This window comes from Bos grunniens, chromosome 8 (genome assembly GCF_055505025.1).
Source record: "Bos grunniens cultivar Pamir isolate PY7600 chromosome 8, Bosgru_T2T1.0, whole genome shotgun sequence".
NCBI lineage: Eukaryota > Metazoa > Chordata > Mammalia > Artiodactyla > Bovidae > Bos > Bos grunniens.
Genome location: NC_141172.1, coordinates 58,222,387 through 58,241,433, shown reverse-complemented (window position 1 = coordinate 58,241,433; position 19,047 = coordinate 58,222,387). Strand labels below are relative to the sequence as shown.

The following is a 19,047-nucleotide window of genomic DNA, read 5'->3' as shown; positions in this document are numbered from 1 at the left end:
CAAGTAACTTCTGAGGAGCTCTCTACCATTAATGCTTCTAGTGACCCTAGACAATGTTTCCACAGACAACAGGCTGGCCTGCATCAACATTATTGCCAAACACAGAAACCCAAACCTCCTTCATAAGTTAATTACAGCAATAGTTTTAGATATCTGAGGTTCTTTCTAAGGCCAGCCTTTCTTAAATTTGCTCTGAATTAATAAATCATTACCAGTATCTTTTGCACAGAAACCAGCGTGCTGGATGCTGTGAGGAGATAAAAAGATAAGTAAGGCAGAGTCCTTACTTCAAGGGACTTGTGATTTAGTGGAGTCAGCATGATAACAACAACACGTGACAAAATCATCACATCAAAACATACAGATGTCACAAACTATTACAGATAGCTCATTAATGTGTTATAAAACATCTCAAAAATATAAATTATCAACAGATCTTTCTGTCCTGAATAAAACATTCCTATAGCCTCTTGAATTCTTCATTGGTTCAACAAGCATTTACTGAGTTCTTGGCAGGTGTTAAGCCCTGTGTTAGGAACATTCATGTACGAGTTTTTGTATGGACATGTTTTTATTTCTCTTGGGTATATACATAGGAATAGAATTACTCAGTCATATGGTAACTCTGGTTTTAACATTTTGAGAAACTACCAAACAAGTCTTCACAGCAGTTGCATGATTTTACATTCTTTCTGACAATGTATGAGAATTCCAATTTCTTCATATCCTTGCCAACACTTGTAAAAGACTGTGCTTTTTTATTTTAACTATCTTAGTGGATATGAAGTAATGTCTCATTGTGATTTTGCTTTGCATGTCCATATTGACTAATGAGGGATTCCCTGGTAGCTCAGCTGGTAAAGAATCCGCCTGCAATGCAGGAGACCTGGGTTCAACCCATGGGTCAGGAAGACCCCCTGGAGAAGGGATAGGCTACTCACTCCAGTATCCTTGGGCTTCCCTGGTGGCTCAGCTGGTAAAGAATCTGCTTGCAATGCGGGAGACTGGGATTCAATCCCTGGGTTGGGAAGATCCCCTGGAGAAGGGAATGACTGCCCACAGCAGTATTCTGGCCTGGAGAATTCCATGGACTAATTAATTAGTCCATTGACTAAAGATGATATTGAGTATCTTTTCATGTATTTTATTGAACATTTATATATCTTCTTTGGAGAAATGTCTATTCAGATCCTTTGCTCATTTTTAAACCAGGTTAATTATCTTTTTATCACTGAACTATGAGTTCTTAATATGTTCTGAATAGAAATCAGTTATAAGTGACTTGCAAATATTTTGTCTCTTATTTTAAATGTCACTTTATAATGTACCAAATTCTAACATATTGAATATAATTATGGGTTTTCTTAAGCCTCCTGCATTGGCAGACAGGTTCTTTACCATTAGCACCACCTGGGAAGCCCCTAATTATGGGTTTTCTATTAAGTTCTAGTCTATCCATCTTAAGAAAAAAATGTTTAATTAAAGTACAGTTGGTTTACAATATTGTGTTAGTTTCAGGTGTACAGAAAAGTGATTCAGTTGTTTATATACATATATATATATGATTTTTTCAGATAATTTTCCATTATACATTATTATGAGATATTGAATATAGTTCCCTGTGCTATATAGTAAATCCTTGCTGCTTATCTATATTATGTATAGTAGTTTTTATTTGTTAATCCCATACTCCTGATTTATCCCTCCCTCCATTCATCTCTTAAATTATGTAACTTGTAATACAGGATAGAGAGTCTTCTATTTTAACATCTTCTTGGCTATTCTTTTTCTAAAAAGTAATTAATTTGGCTGTGCCGGGTCTTAGTTGCGGCACGCAGGATCTTTAATTGTGGCATGTGAACTCTTAATTGTAGCATGTGGGATCTAGTTCCCTGACCAGGGATCGAATCTGAGCCTGGTGCATGGGGAGCGCAGAGTCTTAGCCACTGGACCCCCAGAGATGTTTCTTCTTGGCTATTCTTGTCTATTTTCTCTTCTAGGTAAACTTCAGAATCATTTTGGCCAATTTGCGTAAGACTGGAGTTTTAATTAGAGGTGAAGACAAAGAAAATTTTATTCACTAGATCCTGGGGATGGAGTGAAAGTGGGTTATTAGAAAATGCAGAGCTCCCTCCCATGGGAAGTACAGTCAGGTCTGGAAAATCACACTGCATTTCTCAGGGGGCTAAGATAATATGCTTCTGAAAGCTGAGGAGAGAGCCAGTGATAAGACAGGGACTTTTTGGTTCTTCATGTAATTTCCTTTATTTATCCTCTGGTTGTCAGCAAAAATTACTAAAGATCATGAAATCAGAACAAGACTAAATTTCTTATAGAAAATATCTAAGGGGCCAAAGTCTGCACATTGGGCAATGCTTGAAGTTCAGAATTTGCACAAATTGCAGGAAAGGTGAAACTGGGATGCTTAGTTCCTTTTACCCAAGGATTTAAATATATATATTTCGAAACTACACAGATGAATTTGGAGACAGATGACATTTTTGCACTATTAGTCAGTCACCCATTCAGTAGCATACTATATCCCCGGAGGGAGACTGGTATGCCCCCAGGAAACCACTTCTTTGTACATGGTGATCACATCTGTACAATCACTTTGCTAACAATACACAGATTCAAGGGATTGGATCTGATAGGCAGAGTGCCTGAAGAACTATGGATGGAGGTTCGTGACACTGTACAGGAGGCAGGGATAAGGACCATCACCAAGAAAAAGAAATGTAAAAGGCAAAATGGTTGTCTGAGGAAGCCTTACAAATAGCTGTGAAAAGAAGAGAAGCAAAAGGCAAAGGAGAAAAGGAAAGATATACCCATTTGAATGCAGAGTTCTAAAAAATAGCAAGGAGAGATAAGAAAGTCTTCCTCAGTAATCCATGCAAACAAATAGAGGAAAACAATAGAATTGGAAAGACTAGAGATCTCTTCAAGAAAATTCGAGATACCAAGGGAACATTTCCTGCAAACATGGGCACAATAAAGGACAGAAATGGTATGGACCTAACAGAAGCAGAAGATGTTAAGAAGAGGTGGCAAGAATACACAGAAGAACTGTACAAAAAAGATCTTCATGACCCAGATAATCACAATGGTGTGACCACTGGACTAGAGCCAGGCATCCTGGAATGCGAAGTCAAGTGGGCCTTAGGAAGCATCACTATGAACAAAGCTGGTGGAGGTGATGGCATTCTAGTTGAGCTATTTCAAATCCTAAAAGATGATGCAGTGAAAGTGCTGCACTCAATATGCCATTAAATTTGGAAAACTCAGCAGTGGCCACAGGACTGGAAAAGACCAGTTTTCATTCCTATCCCAGAGAAAGGCAATGCCAAAGAATGCTCAAACTATTGCACAATTGCACTCATCTCACACACTAGCAAAGTAATGCTCAAAATTCTCTAAGCCAGGCTTTAATAGTATGTGAACTGAAAACTTCCAGATGTTCCAGTTGGATTTAGAAAAGGTAGAGGAACCAGAGATCAAATTGCCAACATCTGTTGGATCATGGAAAAAGCAAGAGAGTTCCAGAAAAATATCTACTTCTGCTTTATTGACTATGCCAAAGTCTTTAACTGTGTGGATCACAACAAACTGAGGAAAATTCTTCAAGAGATGGGAATACCAGACCACCTGACCTACCTCCTAAGAAATGTGTGTGCAGGTCAAGAAGCAACAGTTAGAACTGGACATGGAACAACACACTGGTTCCAAATAGGAAAAGGAGTACGTCAAGGCTGTATACTGTCACCCTGCTTATTAACTTATATGCAGAGTACATCATGAGAAATGCTGGGCTGGAGGAAGCACAAGCTGGACTCAAGATGCTGGGAGAAATATCAATAACCTCAGATATGCAGATGATACCACCCTTATGGCAGAAAGTGAAGAACTAAAGAGCCTTCTGATGAAAGTGAAAGATGAGAGTGAAAAAGTTGGTTTAAAGCTCAACATTCAGAAAACTAAGATCATGGCATCCAGTCACATCACTTCATGGCAAATAGATGGGGAAACAATGGAAACAGTGACAGACTTTATTTTGAGGAGCTCCAAAATCACTGCAGATGGTGACTTCAGTCATGAAATCAAAAGACGCTTGCTCCTTGGAAGAAAAGTTATGACCAACCTAGGCAGCATACTAAAAAGCAGAGACATTACTTTGTCTACAAAGGCCCATCTAGTCAAAGCTATGGTTTTTCCAGTGGTCACATATGGATGTGAGAGTTGGACTAGAAAGAAAGCTGAGGGCCGAAGAATTGATGCTTTTGAACTGTGGTGTTGGAGAAGACTCTTGAGAGTCCCTTGGACTGCAAGGAGATCCAACCAGTGCATCCTAAAGAAAATCAGTCCTGAATGTTCATTCGAAGGACTAACGCTGAAGCTGAAGCTCCAATACTTTGGCCACTTGATGCAAAGAACTGACTCATTTGAAAAGACCCTGATGCTGGGAAAGATTGAAGGAGGGAGGAGAAAGGGACAACAGAGGATGAGATGGTTGGATGGCATCACTGACTCAATAGACATGAGTTTGAGTAAGCTCCAGGAACTGGTAATGGACAGGGAAGCCTGGCGTGCTGCAGGCCATGGGGCTGCAAAGAGTTAGACACAACTGAGCGACAGAACTGATCTGAACAACATAAACAAGTGGCTATAAGTCTTCGCTGGACTAGTTTACCACCCAGCTATGCAGCTTATAATTTGTTCTTCTGGACTAGTATGTTTCTTTCTTGTTTCATTCTCGCAATTACTAGGATTAGCTGAATAAAGGTGGGGGAATTTGAGATGGGACTGACAGAAAGTTTGGTTGTACTTTATTTTGACTAGTTAGTGGCTTATTTACAACCTGATGATATGAGAGCTTCTGTTAACCATTATAATTTAGGTTGTGCAAAGCAATGGAACATGTATGGCTCAGATAACTTAGATGCATCTAGGATTTAGAGGTGCTGCATGGCCTATGCTCTTTGTACAGGAACTTTCTCAGGGACCCAGATGGCTGCCTGATTAAAGCAGAGTACCAGGGTAGAACTGGTGTTTCTATGGTATTAAGGTGATCCAGTACATGAGCAGGTTGCTTTTCTACTATGTTCATTCTCAATTTGCTCAGGCATTGGTTAATAAAATCAGTCTCTCCCCTGGTGTTTGCCTTTCCAACCAAACCCGACACACCAGCACAGCCTCTAAATTTTTTCAAAAATATTATTTTATGCTGCTTGATAAGTTTCTAACATTTTCTTATTGAACTTCACATTCTTATTAAATTTAATCCTAGATATAACTATGTTTTTATAATTAATTTAAATTGGAGGATAACTACTTTTACGGTATTGTGATGGTTTTTGCCATGCATCAACATGAATTGGCCACAGGTATACATGTGTTCCCCTGCCCCCATACTAACTATGTTTTTAACTTAATAAAGGTCTAACAGGTTTTCCCAGCAACTTATCTAGGTGTAGCAAGCTATCCCATCTAAGCGTAGCAGCCCCAAGGGATACATGGAGTTGAGGGTCTGCACAACAACTGAATACATACCTCCCTCTTTAAGTTTAGGAGTAAAATAAAGCAGGCAGATCCCAAAGTTCAGAGCCTGAGTTGGTGGAGACAGACTGAGACTTCAAAGTGGGTAATGGGATTAACCAAAACCTAGTTCTGGCTCTTTGATCCCAGACCTGCTATGAAAAAGAAGAGTAGGATTTTCACCATGAAGGAAAGAAAAAATTGAGGCCTAGAAAGTTGAATTTCTTAAGATGCCTCTGAAAAAAGGAAAAGCTGGAACAATGAGAAAAGTGGTTAAAACTTCAGTTAGCACAATCATCTAGAAGAAACTAAAAGTCTGAGAGAAAAAGAAGACAAACTTAAGGAAAGAGAGTAGCCAGTCATGTTTGAGATACTAAAGACAGAAAAAAAAAGTTTTAGATGAGACAATAAATGATTAATTCAAGATTCCCTAGGGCTTGTGAATACTGTTGAGAAAAGACTGGGATGACCAAGTGTTTTCCCCATTGCATGTTAATTCAAAGTTTATTTGTGTTTGGCTGAAGCAAGAGTGAGAAAATGTGAATTACAGATGAGAAGTTAGAACTATAGAAGATTGCAAATTAGCTTAGACAAGGAGAGTCTAGGAGATGATCTAGTTGAAGTAGTCATGGCTATGGAATTCAAGGGGACAAACATTTAGCTCTTTTTATGGCTGAATAATATTCCATTTGTGGGGTGTGTGTGTGTGTGTGTGTGTGTGTGTGTGTGTGTAGCAGCTGGGATCCATTCATCTGCCTGTGAACACTTAGGTTGTTTCCACGTCTTGGCTATCGCAAACAGTGCTGCTGAAAACATAAGGGGTGCATGTTCTGGTGATGGCCATTCTGACAAGTGTCAGGCGGGTATTTCATTGTAACTTGATTTGCATTTTAATAATTAGCAATGTTTAGCACATTTTTTCATGTGCCTACTGGCTATTTGCACTTCTTTTTTGGAGAAATGTCTAGGTATTCTGTTCATTTTTTTATTGGGTTGTTTGGCTTTTCTGTTGCTGTTATTAAATTGTATGAGCTGTTTAGAAATTAAGTCCTTGTTGGTCACATCGTTTGCAAATATTTTCTCCCAATCCATAGGTTGTCTTTTCATTTTGCCTATGGTTTCCTTTGCTGCACAAAAGCTTGTAGGTTTGATAAGGTACAATTTATTTTTGCTTTAATTTCTATTGTCTTGGGAGACTGACCAAAGGCATTGTTGTAACATTGTTACGGTTTATATCAGAATGTTTTTAATATGTTCTCTTCTGGGAGTTTTATGGTGTTATATTTTTAAGTCTTCAAGCCATTTCAAGTTTATTGTTGTGTACTGGTGTGAGGGTATGTTCTGATTTCATTGATTTACACTATCCTCCATGTTTTCTGTTCATAAGAAGACGCAGGAGAAATTGGTCAGTTAGCCTGTTTTCCTTAGCCCTCTCTCTTTCAGCAGTTCTGAGAGTACAAGCAGTCTTGCTGCTTCTTCCCTCTGTTGGGAGTTGCCTGACTTCCTCTTCCTTGAACTAGGGACTCTGTCCTTGTCATGGGCTACTTCCAGGAATCAGACAACTGCGTAATAACAGAAAGAAAAGAAGGTGTGCTGCTAAGCTGCTAAGTCACTTCAGTTGTGTCTGACTCTGTGCGACCCCATAGATGGCAGCCCACCAGGCTCCCCTGTCCCTGGGATTCTCCAGGCAAGAACACTGGAGTGGGTTGCCATTGCCTTCTCCAATGCATGAAAGTGAAAAGTGAAAGTGAAGTCGCTCAGTCATGTCCGACTCCTAGCGACTCCATGGACTGCAGCCTACCAGGCTCCTCCATCCATGGGATTCTCCAGGCAAGAGTACTGGAGTGGGGTGCCATTGCCTTCTCCGAAAGAAGGTGTAGTGTGGCCTTAAATCAGTGACCTAGATTCATTCTCTGTACCTTCTCCATTCTTCAATAGGAAGCCTAAACATAGAGCTACAGGCTGGTTTGCTTTCTCAAAATTTTATGTCAGAAAAAGATGTTTTTTTTTTTTCATCTCAGGCTGGTTTATCCTTAAAGATGCCTTGGCTGTGATAACCCCAGCTCCTTTTAGTACTTATATTCACCACAGGAAAGCATGAAGTGGTACAGAAATCCTCTCTCACACCATAGCCAGATTCGCTAGCCCTGTCTGTAAAAAGTCTACAAAAGCTGACCTTATCTGCTTCAGCAACTGATTTTCCACATTGACCGCTTCTCTTTTAGCAAGAGGCAGTTGTGAACAATGGGGAGAGGAAAAGGAACACACGTTTTCCTGTTCAACTTCCAATAAAAGTACAAAAGATGAGCAATTGTAACTACTTAAAATTTTCAGACGGCAAAATGATGGAGCCTCTCATTTTAAGTACAAAGGATTTACTTCTGCAAAGTATATTTCCTTTCCTGGTCAGTTAGCTCAACTGGTAGTTTGGTAGGTTGGCAGTCTATTTATTCGTCCTGTATGAGAGTGCACACACACGTGCAAGCATGTATGCACTTTTTAGAGGCAATAATGATGTACAGACTTAAGAGTTTCCCCTACCTCTATTTTGTTTGTCCTCACTTTCCTTTTCAGATACAGACATCTCAGGGCAGTTTCAGTTATTATTCCCCGGAACTTCTGTAAGGAAATAAAAACATTTAGAATGAGTTCTCATTGCTGATACCATTTGACTTAAACATATACTTAAGAAACTTGGAACTTGACCTCTAAAATCCAAAATAAATCTACCTCTAAAAATACATATGCTAAATTTTAGAATTCATTTCAAACATCCTTATCATAAAGTTATAGTTTTAAAACTTGGGAAATAAATTCCACTTTCTAGCAACCAAATCTAAGCTGATAACTATAATCTGTCAGAAAAATTAGCTGAAACTTGGAAACAGGAAAAAGAAATTATTGGGTGATCTTTCAGTGAAGTTCTGGGCCTGCACCTTTGATAAGCTTTTTATTGACTGGAGTGTTCTATAACTCCAGCGGGCAGCAGTTAACTTATGGATTTTCATCTAATACAGATAAAAATATTTTATGTCTAGTGGAAAAGATAACTCCAAAATTTAGGACTAACTTTAGGCGCCAGTGAGTTAATAATAGTTGGATGTAAAACGAGAAATGAAGTGCTGGTTATTGTGACAAATTGATCAGTGCATGCTTTCTATAAAAGTATCCAACATTTTTAAAAAGTAAAATGAAATATTGTGTATGCCAAAAAAATTCACATGTGCTGCAAGTTTTGTACCCCAACCTGAGGTCTGTTTCTTCTGCCAGCAGAATCTGTGTGCTCCTAACCAACATTAGCTATTCTAGCATCCCCACTCTTGAGGCACCCTGAGACATCTCAGAAACCCCCACAGTAGGTTCAAATCCCACAGGGCCATCAGCAGCTTTGAGAGGGTAGCTTGGCTAAATGCACACAAGCAGTACAGCTTGGAATGTGAAATGGTTAGGACACATAACAGCCAGCCAGGGACCTGACTAATGAGTATTTAGCTAGAACCAGGCATTCACCCAATCCGCTGACGCTCTCTGCATGCACATCACATTACATAGCAGCCAACTGGAAAGTACATTTAAGCTGTTAAACTCAGAGGAGGAGTGGAAAAATGTGAGGGAAGGGAAGAAGAAATGCAATGTGGGAGGAAAAAGGAAAGAGATGGAGCAAAAAAAAAAAAAAAGGATTAGGAGCCAGAGAACTGGGTTTCATATCAAAATCTGCTACTAATCAACAACATGTTTGAGGTCTTTACTGCATTAGTAAAAAAGAACATTTTATTGAAAAATAAAAAATAACAATGTGACTTGAGACAAGTTATTAACTACTTCATGTCTCAAATTTCTCCTACAATGAGACTATTAAAAAAGAAAATAAATTAAGTAGATACAAGATGGAGGAAAAACTTGATAAGGAATAAATTTGCCAGAGAGAGGTTTAGGGGTAATTATGCATGGCAAACTAAATACAACATTAGTTTCCATTAGAGAGCTAACAAGAAGAGCTGTGAGAGGATTAAATAATACATGACAACGTCTCCCACAGTAAAAAAGTAGTCAATCAAGAAATGTCAATATTTTAACATTTTAATATACATGCCTACCAGGTTGGTGAAAAAAAAATTAAGTCTAATAATACTGTGTCTGAGAGAAAGTGAAACTACTGGAACACTTACACACTGTTGCTGATATTAAAAATTGGACAACTACTTTGGAAAACAATTTGGCCTTATCCAATAAAGCTGATGGAGCATTTACCCTATAACCCAGCTAGTCCATCTTATGAATACACCCAAGGGAAGCTGTCACAATACATCACACATAAGGATGTGTGCCGCTAGCACTGCTCTCAGTGGCAAAGCTGGAAACCAACCAAATGGCTATAACGGTAGAAGAGAGAAGTAACTTGCGGTATGTTCATAAAATGGAAAGCTACATAGTAGTGAAAACGAGTGAGCTAAGTTATACATATTAACATTGTTAAATTTCAGGAATATAATATTTAGGGAAAGAACAAACTGCAAAAGAATACATGAAGTATTATTCCACTTACATAAAGATCATGCAAAACTATATCATCAGGGATAAATACATTCAAGATAAATCTATAAAGAAAAACAAGGGAATGAAAAATACAAAATTCAGGACAGAGGTAGGGAAAGGGAGGGGAAGTGGGACGGAAAAAGCATACTGAGAACTTCAAGCTACACTCGTGCTCATGGTGTTATTCTTTACAACTTACAATTTGTTATAAACTTTATATCTATTCAATATATGATAATAACAAAAGAACTAAAAAATTAAAGTGAATATGGTGGTGGTGGTGGCTGAGTCACTAAGTTGTGTCTGACTCCTGTGACCCCATGGACTGCAGCTGCCAGGCTCCTCTGTCCATGGGATTCTCCAGGCAAGAACACTGCAGTGGGCTGCCATTTCCCTCTCCAGGAAAGTGAACATATCAGATAGGAAATACTCTTCCCCTCTTACTCAGGAAAGTCATTTTTTAAATAACACTTATTAAAAGAGTAGGCCCAATTCAGATTATTACATTAAAATTTTTATTTTGAGATAATTTTAAACTTACAAAAGAGCTGCAAAAATAGTATATAGAGGATTTCCATACACTCTTCACCCACCTTCTTATGTTAATATATAACCTTAAAACAATGAACAAACTAAGAAATTAACCTTGGTATAATACTATTAACCAAAGTATAGAAAATATTTATTTCCAATTCTTCCCACTAAAGTTGTCATGTTGTTGTTCCAGGACCTAACCCAGGATCCCATGTTACATTTACTTGTATGCCTTGTTCAACCTGTGAGTGTTCCTCATTCTTTCCTTGTTTTTCATAATCTTGACAGTGTTGAAGGGTACTGGCCAGCTCTCTTATAGAACGTGCCCCAACTTGCATTTGTGCCCTTCTCATTGTGTCATATCAGGGGGTACATTCTGTCACATGCACTCCTAGTGATGTGAACCTGGAATGCTTAGCTAAGCCGGTGTCTGCCAGAACTTCGCACTGTAAACTTACTATTTTTCCCTTTACAATTACTAAAAATTTGGGAGGGGGAAATCAAAACATTTTAAAAAGAAGATTGAAAAACAGAGTCATACATAAGTCATTAAGGAAAAGTCAAGAAATAATAATGCCAGCCTTTATAAGACAGTTATAGAAACAAAAGCTCTTTTATTTAGACATGAGAATCTAATGGTAGAAGTGAAAGGTCCCACCTTGAACTGATAACCTCCAAGCTGCCTAGACTTTGAAATGAACTGCCTAACATAGAAATGGGGTGGAGGGTGGAGTACTGATCTACCAATCTATAGAGTTCCAACTGGCATCACACTGCAAACCAACTTCAAGTTCCCCCAAGCCACAGCTGTGATTCTGTACTGCCAGCATCCTGCACCCTCCCCACACTTATATATAAAAACTAGTGAATTTACAAACTGCGAAGTATTAGAGAAAGTCTTTATAATTAGCATAGTCTGAAAACTACATAAACTAAAACACAGTATAGTCTAGCAAGGGCATATTTGTGATACAAACATAGCCAATGACTCAGTACTAGAATATCACAGACGGCATGCACACAGTCACTGCTGACTTTCAAATAGCAAATCTGTCTTCCAGAGAAGAGAGCTCTTTACCAACGAAGGAACAAACCCTGATTGACTTGAATGCTTATGAGAATCTGAGGGAAGGACTCTCACATAGAAGAGATGTACCCATCATCCCTGGACTAAAAGAAGAGCTACGTTTTTCCCCAAAACAGTTGTGTAAAACTATGGATGCTTCCAGTCTACTCCATTAAGGTGTCTCTGTGTTAGCTATTATAGCCGATGCACAAATCCCCAGAGTTACCCCAGAAATCAGTGTTCCTCTGTGTCAATCCCCACCCCCATGAATCTCAGCAAAGGTAATAGAAGTTTTCTGCTTAATTCTTTCTTCTCTTTTTAAAAAATTCAACAGAAACACCTATATTAAGGGCTGCCCTGGTGGCTCAAAGGGTAAAGCGTCTGCCTGCAATGCGGGATACCCGGGTTTGATCCCTGGGTTGGGAAGATCCCCTGGAGAAAGAAATGGCAACCCACTCTGGTATTCTTCCCTGGAAAATCCCATGGATGGAGAAGCCTGGTAAGCTATAGTCCATGGGGTTGCAAAGAGCTGGACACGACTGAGCAACTTCACCTATACTAAAAAAAAAATAAAAAGCAAGTCTTACCCTGAAAGGCTTTAAAAGGCACAGCCTGAAAACTGCCAGAACTCCACACTACACCTCTCTTCTTAGTGGCAGTCCTTGCCTTACCCCTCCCTTATTTCAACCATAAATTCTTTCTGACAGGAAAACAGTCTAGTAAAACAAAGGTCTTCTAAACTTAGTAACTTTAAACCTGTGGTTGGGAAAGGAAGAGGTTGAAATACCTACTAGTCTATGAGACCACTTACTTAGATGGCTAGATCTCCTTCATTTTCCTATGTCTGATTCCTGGCTTCTGGGAACTTGTCAAATTCTGTGTACGTGTTTGTGTGTGTGTTTTAAAACTGTTTCCTTTAAATACGGAAAATGAAGAGAGCTTCAAAACCCTCGTCTGCAACCTGCTTCTTCCAAAGGTGGTTCATGGATCCCTCATAACCTTCCAATTAACTTGGATTTGGTTTCAAGTGGTTTAAAGCAAAAAGAATATAGGATGAATATAAAACAAAACTTCAAACACAATGGAACAGAAAAAATCCTGCAAAACAGAACAGTTTCTTAGCCACTGCTTTTATTTTCAAACTCATGGTCTTCCCCAGGAGTTATCTGCTCAGCCTATAAGACAGGCTTTGTAAAGCAACTGTGTACTACAGAACCCCCTCTTTTCTGCCTAGAGTTTTAATTTGGGTCTGAACAAATGTTGGAGTCCACATAATCTCCTGGCACTTGTAATTTTGCTGTCTTGCAGAGAAAGTTCCTTATTAGGTAGTGTAACACTGACGCTTTGGGATAATTTATTTTCCCTTTCTTTCAGTTTATAAAAGTGAGTCAGTGTTTTACTAAGCTGGTCTTGACTATTTTACACATACATGTAGTTAACAAGTATCTGTTCAATGGAATCTTAGAAACTAAGTGCTATGTTCTTTTTTAAACAAATTTTATTTGTTTTTTGGGAGCAAGAGTGAGATAATGAAAGAGTGCTGACTGCTAGGGAGCCTGGACACCCCTACACTATTCTAAGCTGGATTCCTAAATTATCTGTACTTGGGCTTCCCAGGTGGTGCTAGTAGTAAAGAACCCACCTGCCAGTGCAGGAGGCATAGAGACTCGGGTTCAATCCCTGGGTTGGGAAGATCCCCTGAAGGAGGAAATGGCAACCCACTCCAGTACTCTTGCCTGGAGAATCCCATGGCCAGAGGAGCCTGGCAGGCTACGGTCCATGGCGTCGCAGAGTCGGTCACGACTGAAGCAACTAAGCACAGCACAGCACAAATGACACTTCCCCTCAGTTTTCTAGCTTTTCTCATCTATAATAAAAGGCAATACCTGTCATTTCCCTTTATCACTCCCTGCCCCGCCAAAATTTAATGTAAAGCAGGTTTTTTTCCCAAAAGCTATTATGTAGAGCAAGGAGGTTTCAGAACCCTATTCTGAACTGGATTAAGGGGAGAGGGGAGAGAGGAGGAGAGAGGAGGAAAAGGGACTTCCTCTCCTTCAACTTGAATAACTCTGACTTTATCTGGGATTTTTCTATATTTTAAATGGAAAAAATAGTTTCTCCTGCTAAAAAAAATGTTGGAAGATCAGCTGGTGCTTCTGGGGTAAGTGCTTACTTGAGCAAGTGAAAAATGTATGTTTGTAGATGGAACTTAACCTCTAGCTAGTCCTTAACAGCCTCTCTCAGTGTACCTAACACTGGCAACTATGTGGTCTTAACACAAATTACCAAAAAAAGTTGGAACTACTGGGAACCTCGGAAAATATTTCACCTCCTCACCCCCATCTTTTCTATTCCCACGGTGACACCACAGTTCATTAAGACATTTAGTCTTCTCTTCCCTTGTTTTCATGGCAATTAATTATGGTTTTCCTCCACGCCTCTTTGACAGCTCTGCAGTGTGATGTGGTAGTCATGTACAGATGTGAGAGCTGGACCATAAAGAAGGCATAGCACTGAAGAATTGATGCTTTCGAACTGTGATGCTGGAGAAGACTCTTGAGTCTCTTGGACAGCAAGGAAATCAACCCTGAATACTCACTGGAAGGACTGATGCTGAAGCTGACGCTCCAATACTGTGGTCACCCGATGCAAAGAGCCAACTCACTGGAAAAGACCCTGATGCTGGGAAAGGTTGAAGGCAGGAGATGAAGATGACAGACTGGACAAATTCTGGGAGAAAGTGGGGGATAGGGAGGCCTGGCATGCTGCAGCCCATGGGGTCATAAAGAGTCGTACATGACTTAGCGACTGAAAGCTGAAACTCCAATACTTCGGCCACTTGATGTGAAGAGCTGACTCATTTGAAAAGACCCTGATGCTGGGAAAGACTGAGGGCAAGAGGAGAAGGGGACGACAGAGGATGAGATGGTTGGATGGCATCACCAACTCAATGGACATGGGTTTGGGTAGACTCCGGTAGTTGGTGATGGACAGGGAGGCCTGGCGTGCTGCGGTTCATGGGGTCGCAAAGAGTCGGACATGACTGAGGGACTGAACTGAACTAGGGACTGAACAACAGTGTGATGTAGTGGAATTAGGCTGACCTAACGCTAAACCCTGGAGGCAGCACTATCAAATGTATGACCTTGGTCTAGTGAAATAATCACTCTGAACTACTCCTTATCTCTCACATGAGCATAATCACTTCACTTTGGTTGCAAGGACTCTTTGCAACACAGAGGAGCCTGACAGGTTCCTCTGTCCATGGAATTTTCCAGGCAAGAATACTGGAGTGGGTTGCCATTTCTTCCTCTGAGGGATCTTCCTGACCCATGGCTCAAACCCAGGTCTCTTACATCTCCTGCACTGGCAGGTAGATTCTTTACCACTAGAGCCAGCTGGGAAGCCCCCTATATAAGATAAAAGTATATCAAGTATTTTTTTTACAGTGCCTTGAAGCAGGGCAAAGACTAACAGAGTTTTGCCAAGAAAATGCACTGGTCATAGCAAACACCCTCTTCCAACAACACAAGAGAAAACTCTACACATGGACATCACCAGATGGTCAACACCAAAATCAGATTGATTATATTCTTTGCAACCAAAGATGGAGAAGCTCTATACAGTCAAGACCGGGAGCTGACTGTGGCTCAGACCATGAACTCCTTATTGCCAAATTCAGACTTAAATTGAAGAAAGTAGGGAAAACCACTAGACCATTCAGGTATGACCTAAATAAAATCCCTTATGATTATACAGTGGAAGTGAGAAATAGATTTAAGGGCCTAGATCTAATAGATAGAGTGCCTGATGAACTATGGAATGAGGTTCATGACATTGTACAGGAGACAGGGATCAAGACCATTCCCATGGAAAAGAAATGCAAAAAAGCAAAATAGCTGTCTGGGGAGGCCTTACAAATAGCTGTGAAAAGAAGAGAAGTGAAAAGCAAAGGAGAAAAGGAAAGATATAAGCATCTGAATGCAGAGTTCCAAAGAATAGCAAGAAGAGATAAGAAAGCCTTCCTCAGCGATCAATGCAAAGAAACAGAGGAAAACAACAGAATGGGAAAGACTAGGGGTCTCTTCAAGAAAATGAGAGATACCAAGGGAACATTTCATGCAAAGATGGGCTCAATAAAGGACAGAAATGGTACGGACCTAACAGAAGCAGAAGATATTAAGAAGAGATGGCAAGAATACACAGAAGAACTGTACAAAAAAGATCTTCATGACCCAGATAATCACGATGGTGTGATAACTGACCTAGAGCCAGACATCCTGGAATGTGAAGTCAAGTGGGCCTTAGAAAGGTCACTAAGAACAAAGCTAGTGGAGGTGATGGAATTCCAGTCAAGCTATTTCAAATTCTGAAAGATGATGCTGTGAACGTGCTGCACTCAATCTGCCAGCAAATTTGGAAAACTCAGCAGTGGCCACAGGACTGGAAAAGGTCAGGTTTCATTCCAATCTCAAAGAAAGGCAATGCCAAAGAATGCTCAAACTACTGCACAATTGCACTCATCTCACATGCTAGTAAAGTAATGCTCAAAATTCTCCAAGCCAGGCTTCAGCAATATGTGAACCGTGAACTTTCAGATGTTCAAGCTGGTTTTAGAAAAGGCAGAGGAACCAGAGATCAAATTGCCAACATCCATTGGATCATGGAAAAAGCAAGAGAGTTCCAGAAAAACATCTATTTCTGCTTTATTGACTATGCCAAAGCCTTTGACTGTGTGGATCACAATAAACTGTGAAAAATTCTTCAAGAGATGGGAATACCAGACCACCTGTCCTGCCTCTTGAGAAACCTGTATGCAGGTCAGGAAGCAACAGTTAGAACTGCACGTGAAACAACAGACTGGTTCCAAATAGGAAAAGGAGTACAAGGTGGTATATTGTTACCCTACTTATTTATCTTATATGCAGAGTACATCATGAGAAATGCTGGACTGGAAGAAACACAAGCTGGAATCAAGATTGCCAGGAGAAATATCAATAACCTCAGATATGCAGATGACACCACCCTTATGGCAGAAAGTGAAGAGGAACTAAAAAGCCTCTTGATGAAAGTGAAAGTGGAGAGTGAAAATGTTGGCTTAAAGCTCACATTCAGAAAACTAAGATCATGGCATCTGGTCCCATCACTTCATGGGAAATAGATGGGGAAACAGTGGAAACAGTGTCAGACTTTATTTTTTGGGGCTCCAACATCACTGCAGATGGTGACTGCAGCCATGAAATTAAAAGATGCTTACTCCTTGGAAGGAAAGTTATGACCAACCTAGATAGCATATTGAAAAGCAGAGACATTACTTTGCCAACAAAGGTCCATCTAGTCAAGGCTATGGTTTTTCCTGTGGTCTTGTATGGATGTGAGAGTTGGACTGTGAAGAAGGCTGAGCACCGAAGAATTGAGGCTTTTGAACTGTGGTGTTGGACCAAGACTCTTGAGAGTCCCTTGGACTGCAAGGAGATCCAACCAGTCCATTCTGAAGGAGATCAGCCCTGGGATTTCTTTGGAGGAAATGATGCTGAAGCTGAAACTCCAGTACTTTGGCCACCTCATGCGAAGAGTTGACTCATTGGAAAAGACTCTGATGCTGGGGGGGATTGGGGGCAGGAGGAGAAAGGGATGACAGAGGATGAGATGGCTTGATGGCATCACTGACTCGATAGATGCAAGTCTGAGTGAACTCCGGGAGTTTGTGATGGACAGGGAGGCCGGCGTGCTGCGATTCATGGGGTTGCAAAGAGTCGGACACGACTGAGTGACTGAACTGAACTGAACTGCACATATTTAGGTGAGCTTCTTCCAAGGCACTGTTCTTATCCCTGTTTTTTGTGTGGGTTCTTCCCTGAGTTATGTATGATATCATGTCCCCTCATGGCATCTCTAGCCCTGGCTCCTAAAGCTATATCTAGTTCCAAACTTAAACAGTTAGACATTTCCTCTTAGGTGGTCACTTGCATCTCAAGATAAACATATTCCAAAATGACATTGCTTACCTTCTCTGCTAGTTAGCATATCTGTTCTATGCTAACTAGCAGAATACAGAAGTTATTCTGTAACTTGTTTGTAAAATTTAAGAGTTACCATCTGTTCCTCCTCTGATCACCTGTCAGATTCTATAAATTCCATCTGAGAGTCTCCTGAAGCTACTATCTCCTTTCTAATCCCTCTAACATATCAGATTCTTTATACTTACTCCTGTATTCAAGTTCCTGTGATTTGCTTCCAATTTTATAAACTGTCCACTGCTGCCCTAGAGCAGACAATGGTCATGACTTCTTACCAGCTCAGAAACCTTCAGTGGCTTCCCATGGGTTACTGAATTAAGTTCAGCCACACATACAAGATGCTATAGTTTGAACACAAACTGTTCTTTCATCTTTCTTTGCCACTATTTACCTTTATTCAAAATGGCCTATGTACTTTTCCCTCTGTATGGCCCCTGCTTTCCTGCATCTGTGCCATTGCTCACACTGTTCCTTCCAAGGCTAACGCCCTACTCTGTTATCAGTCAAAATCTTTCAAAGGTTAACTTACAAAGGCCTGTTCAAATCCCATGAACTTCTCAATGACATTTCTCTGCTTTCCTGATCCAAAAATAATATTTCTCCCATCCTAACTCCCATACCACTTGGTTGATGTTATTTCCCTAAAACTAATAGTTGTTCTTGTGCTATAATTATTTTTCTCAACTTCATCCCTCTTGGCAAGTGTGAAAATGCCTACGTAATTTCTGTATCCTCTAAAGCCCTAGCACAGGGCCTGGCGTCTAAATAGGAGATCAGATGTAAAAAAAAAATTTGTGAACTTGAAAAAAGAATAAAGACAAGCAATTGGTGAGTTCATTAAGAAAATCAGACCAAGGAAACCTTTCTGAATAATACATGTTATAAGATGTCTCCTTCTAATAATTTCATCAAGACAACTCCCATCAAGAATACACTTTATCTGATGATTTACCTGGGATCTGTACATCTCTCAGTTAAAACCAACCCAAAGAGATAGTCTCCTTAGCTGAACTACTTCATTAGATACACATGTGGCGGCCAGAAAGTGGGGACAATCTGTGACTTACATAACCTCAAATCCTAAACTCTAAGGGATTTTCTGGCCCCACGTGCCACTTCTCTGTTGGTGGTCTATGCTCCATTACTTCATAACCGAAGGCAGAACATTTCTAATGCTACCAGGTCAACAAGCTGTGGGAGTTCAAGTAACTCCCATATGAGGCTCCTGGTGCCCACATATCCCCAGGAAGCACTGGCTTTGAGACTAAACTGGGAGTTGACAACTGAAGTTGTCAAGTGGTTTTCTCGTATCAAATGGGGTTTTATTGGGTCTAAGGAGAGTGAGTCACAGAGGGATCA

The 19,047-nt window shown here is 40.1% G+C and overlaps 1 protein-coding gene across 25 annotated transcripts in view; it reads right to left on the bottom strand.

Moving 5' to 3' along the window:
* Positions 1–19,047, bottom strand: part of LOC147367114 (phospholipid-transporting ATPase FetA-like) — a 101,781-nt gene that overhangs the window by 65,160 nt on the left and 17,574 nt on the right. For all 25 annotated transcript variants that reach the window (XR_015169809.1, XR_015169814.1, XR_015169807.1 and 22 more), the window contains exon 2: positions 8,074–8,151. Coding sequence is in view for 7 of the 25 variants with exons in the window: in XM_086415684.1 (XP_086271810.1) it covers positions 8,074–8,116 (43 nt within the window). In the remaining 18 variants the exon portion in view is untranslated. The remainder of the gene's footprint in view (positions 1–8,073; positions 8,152–19,047) is intronic.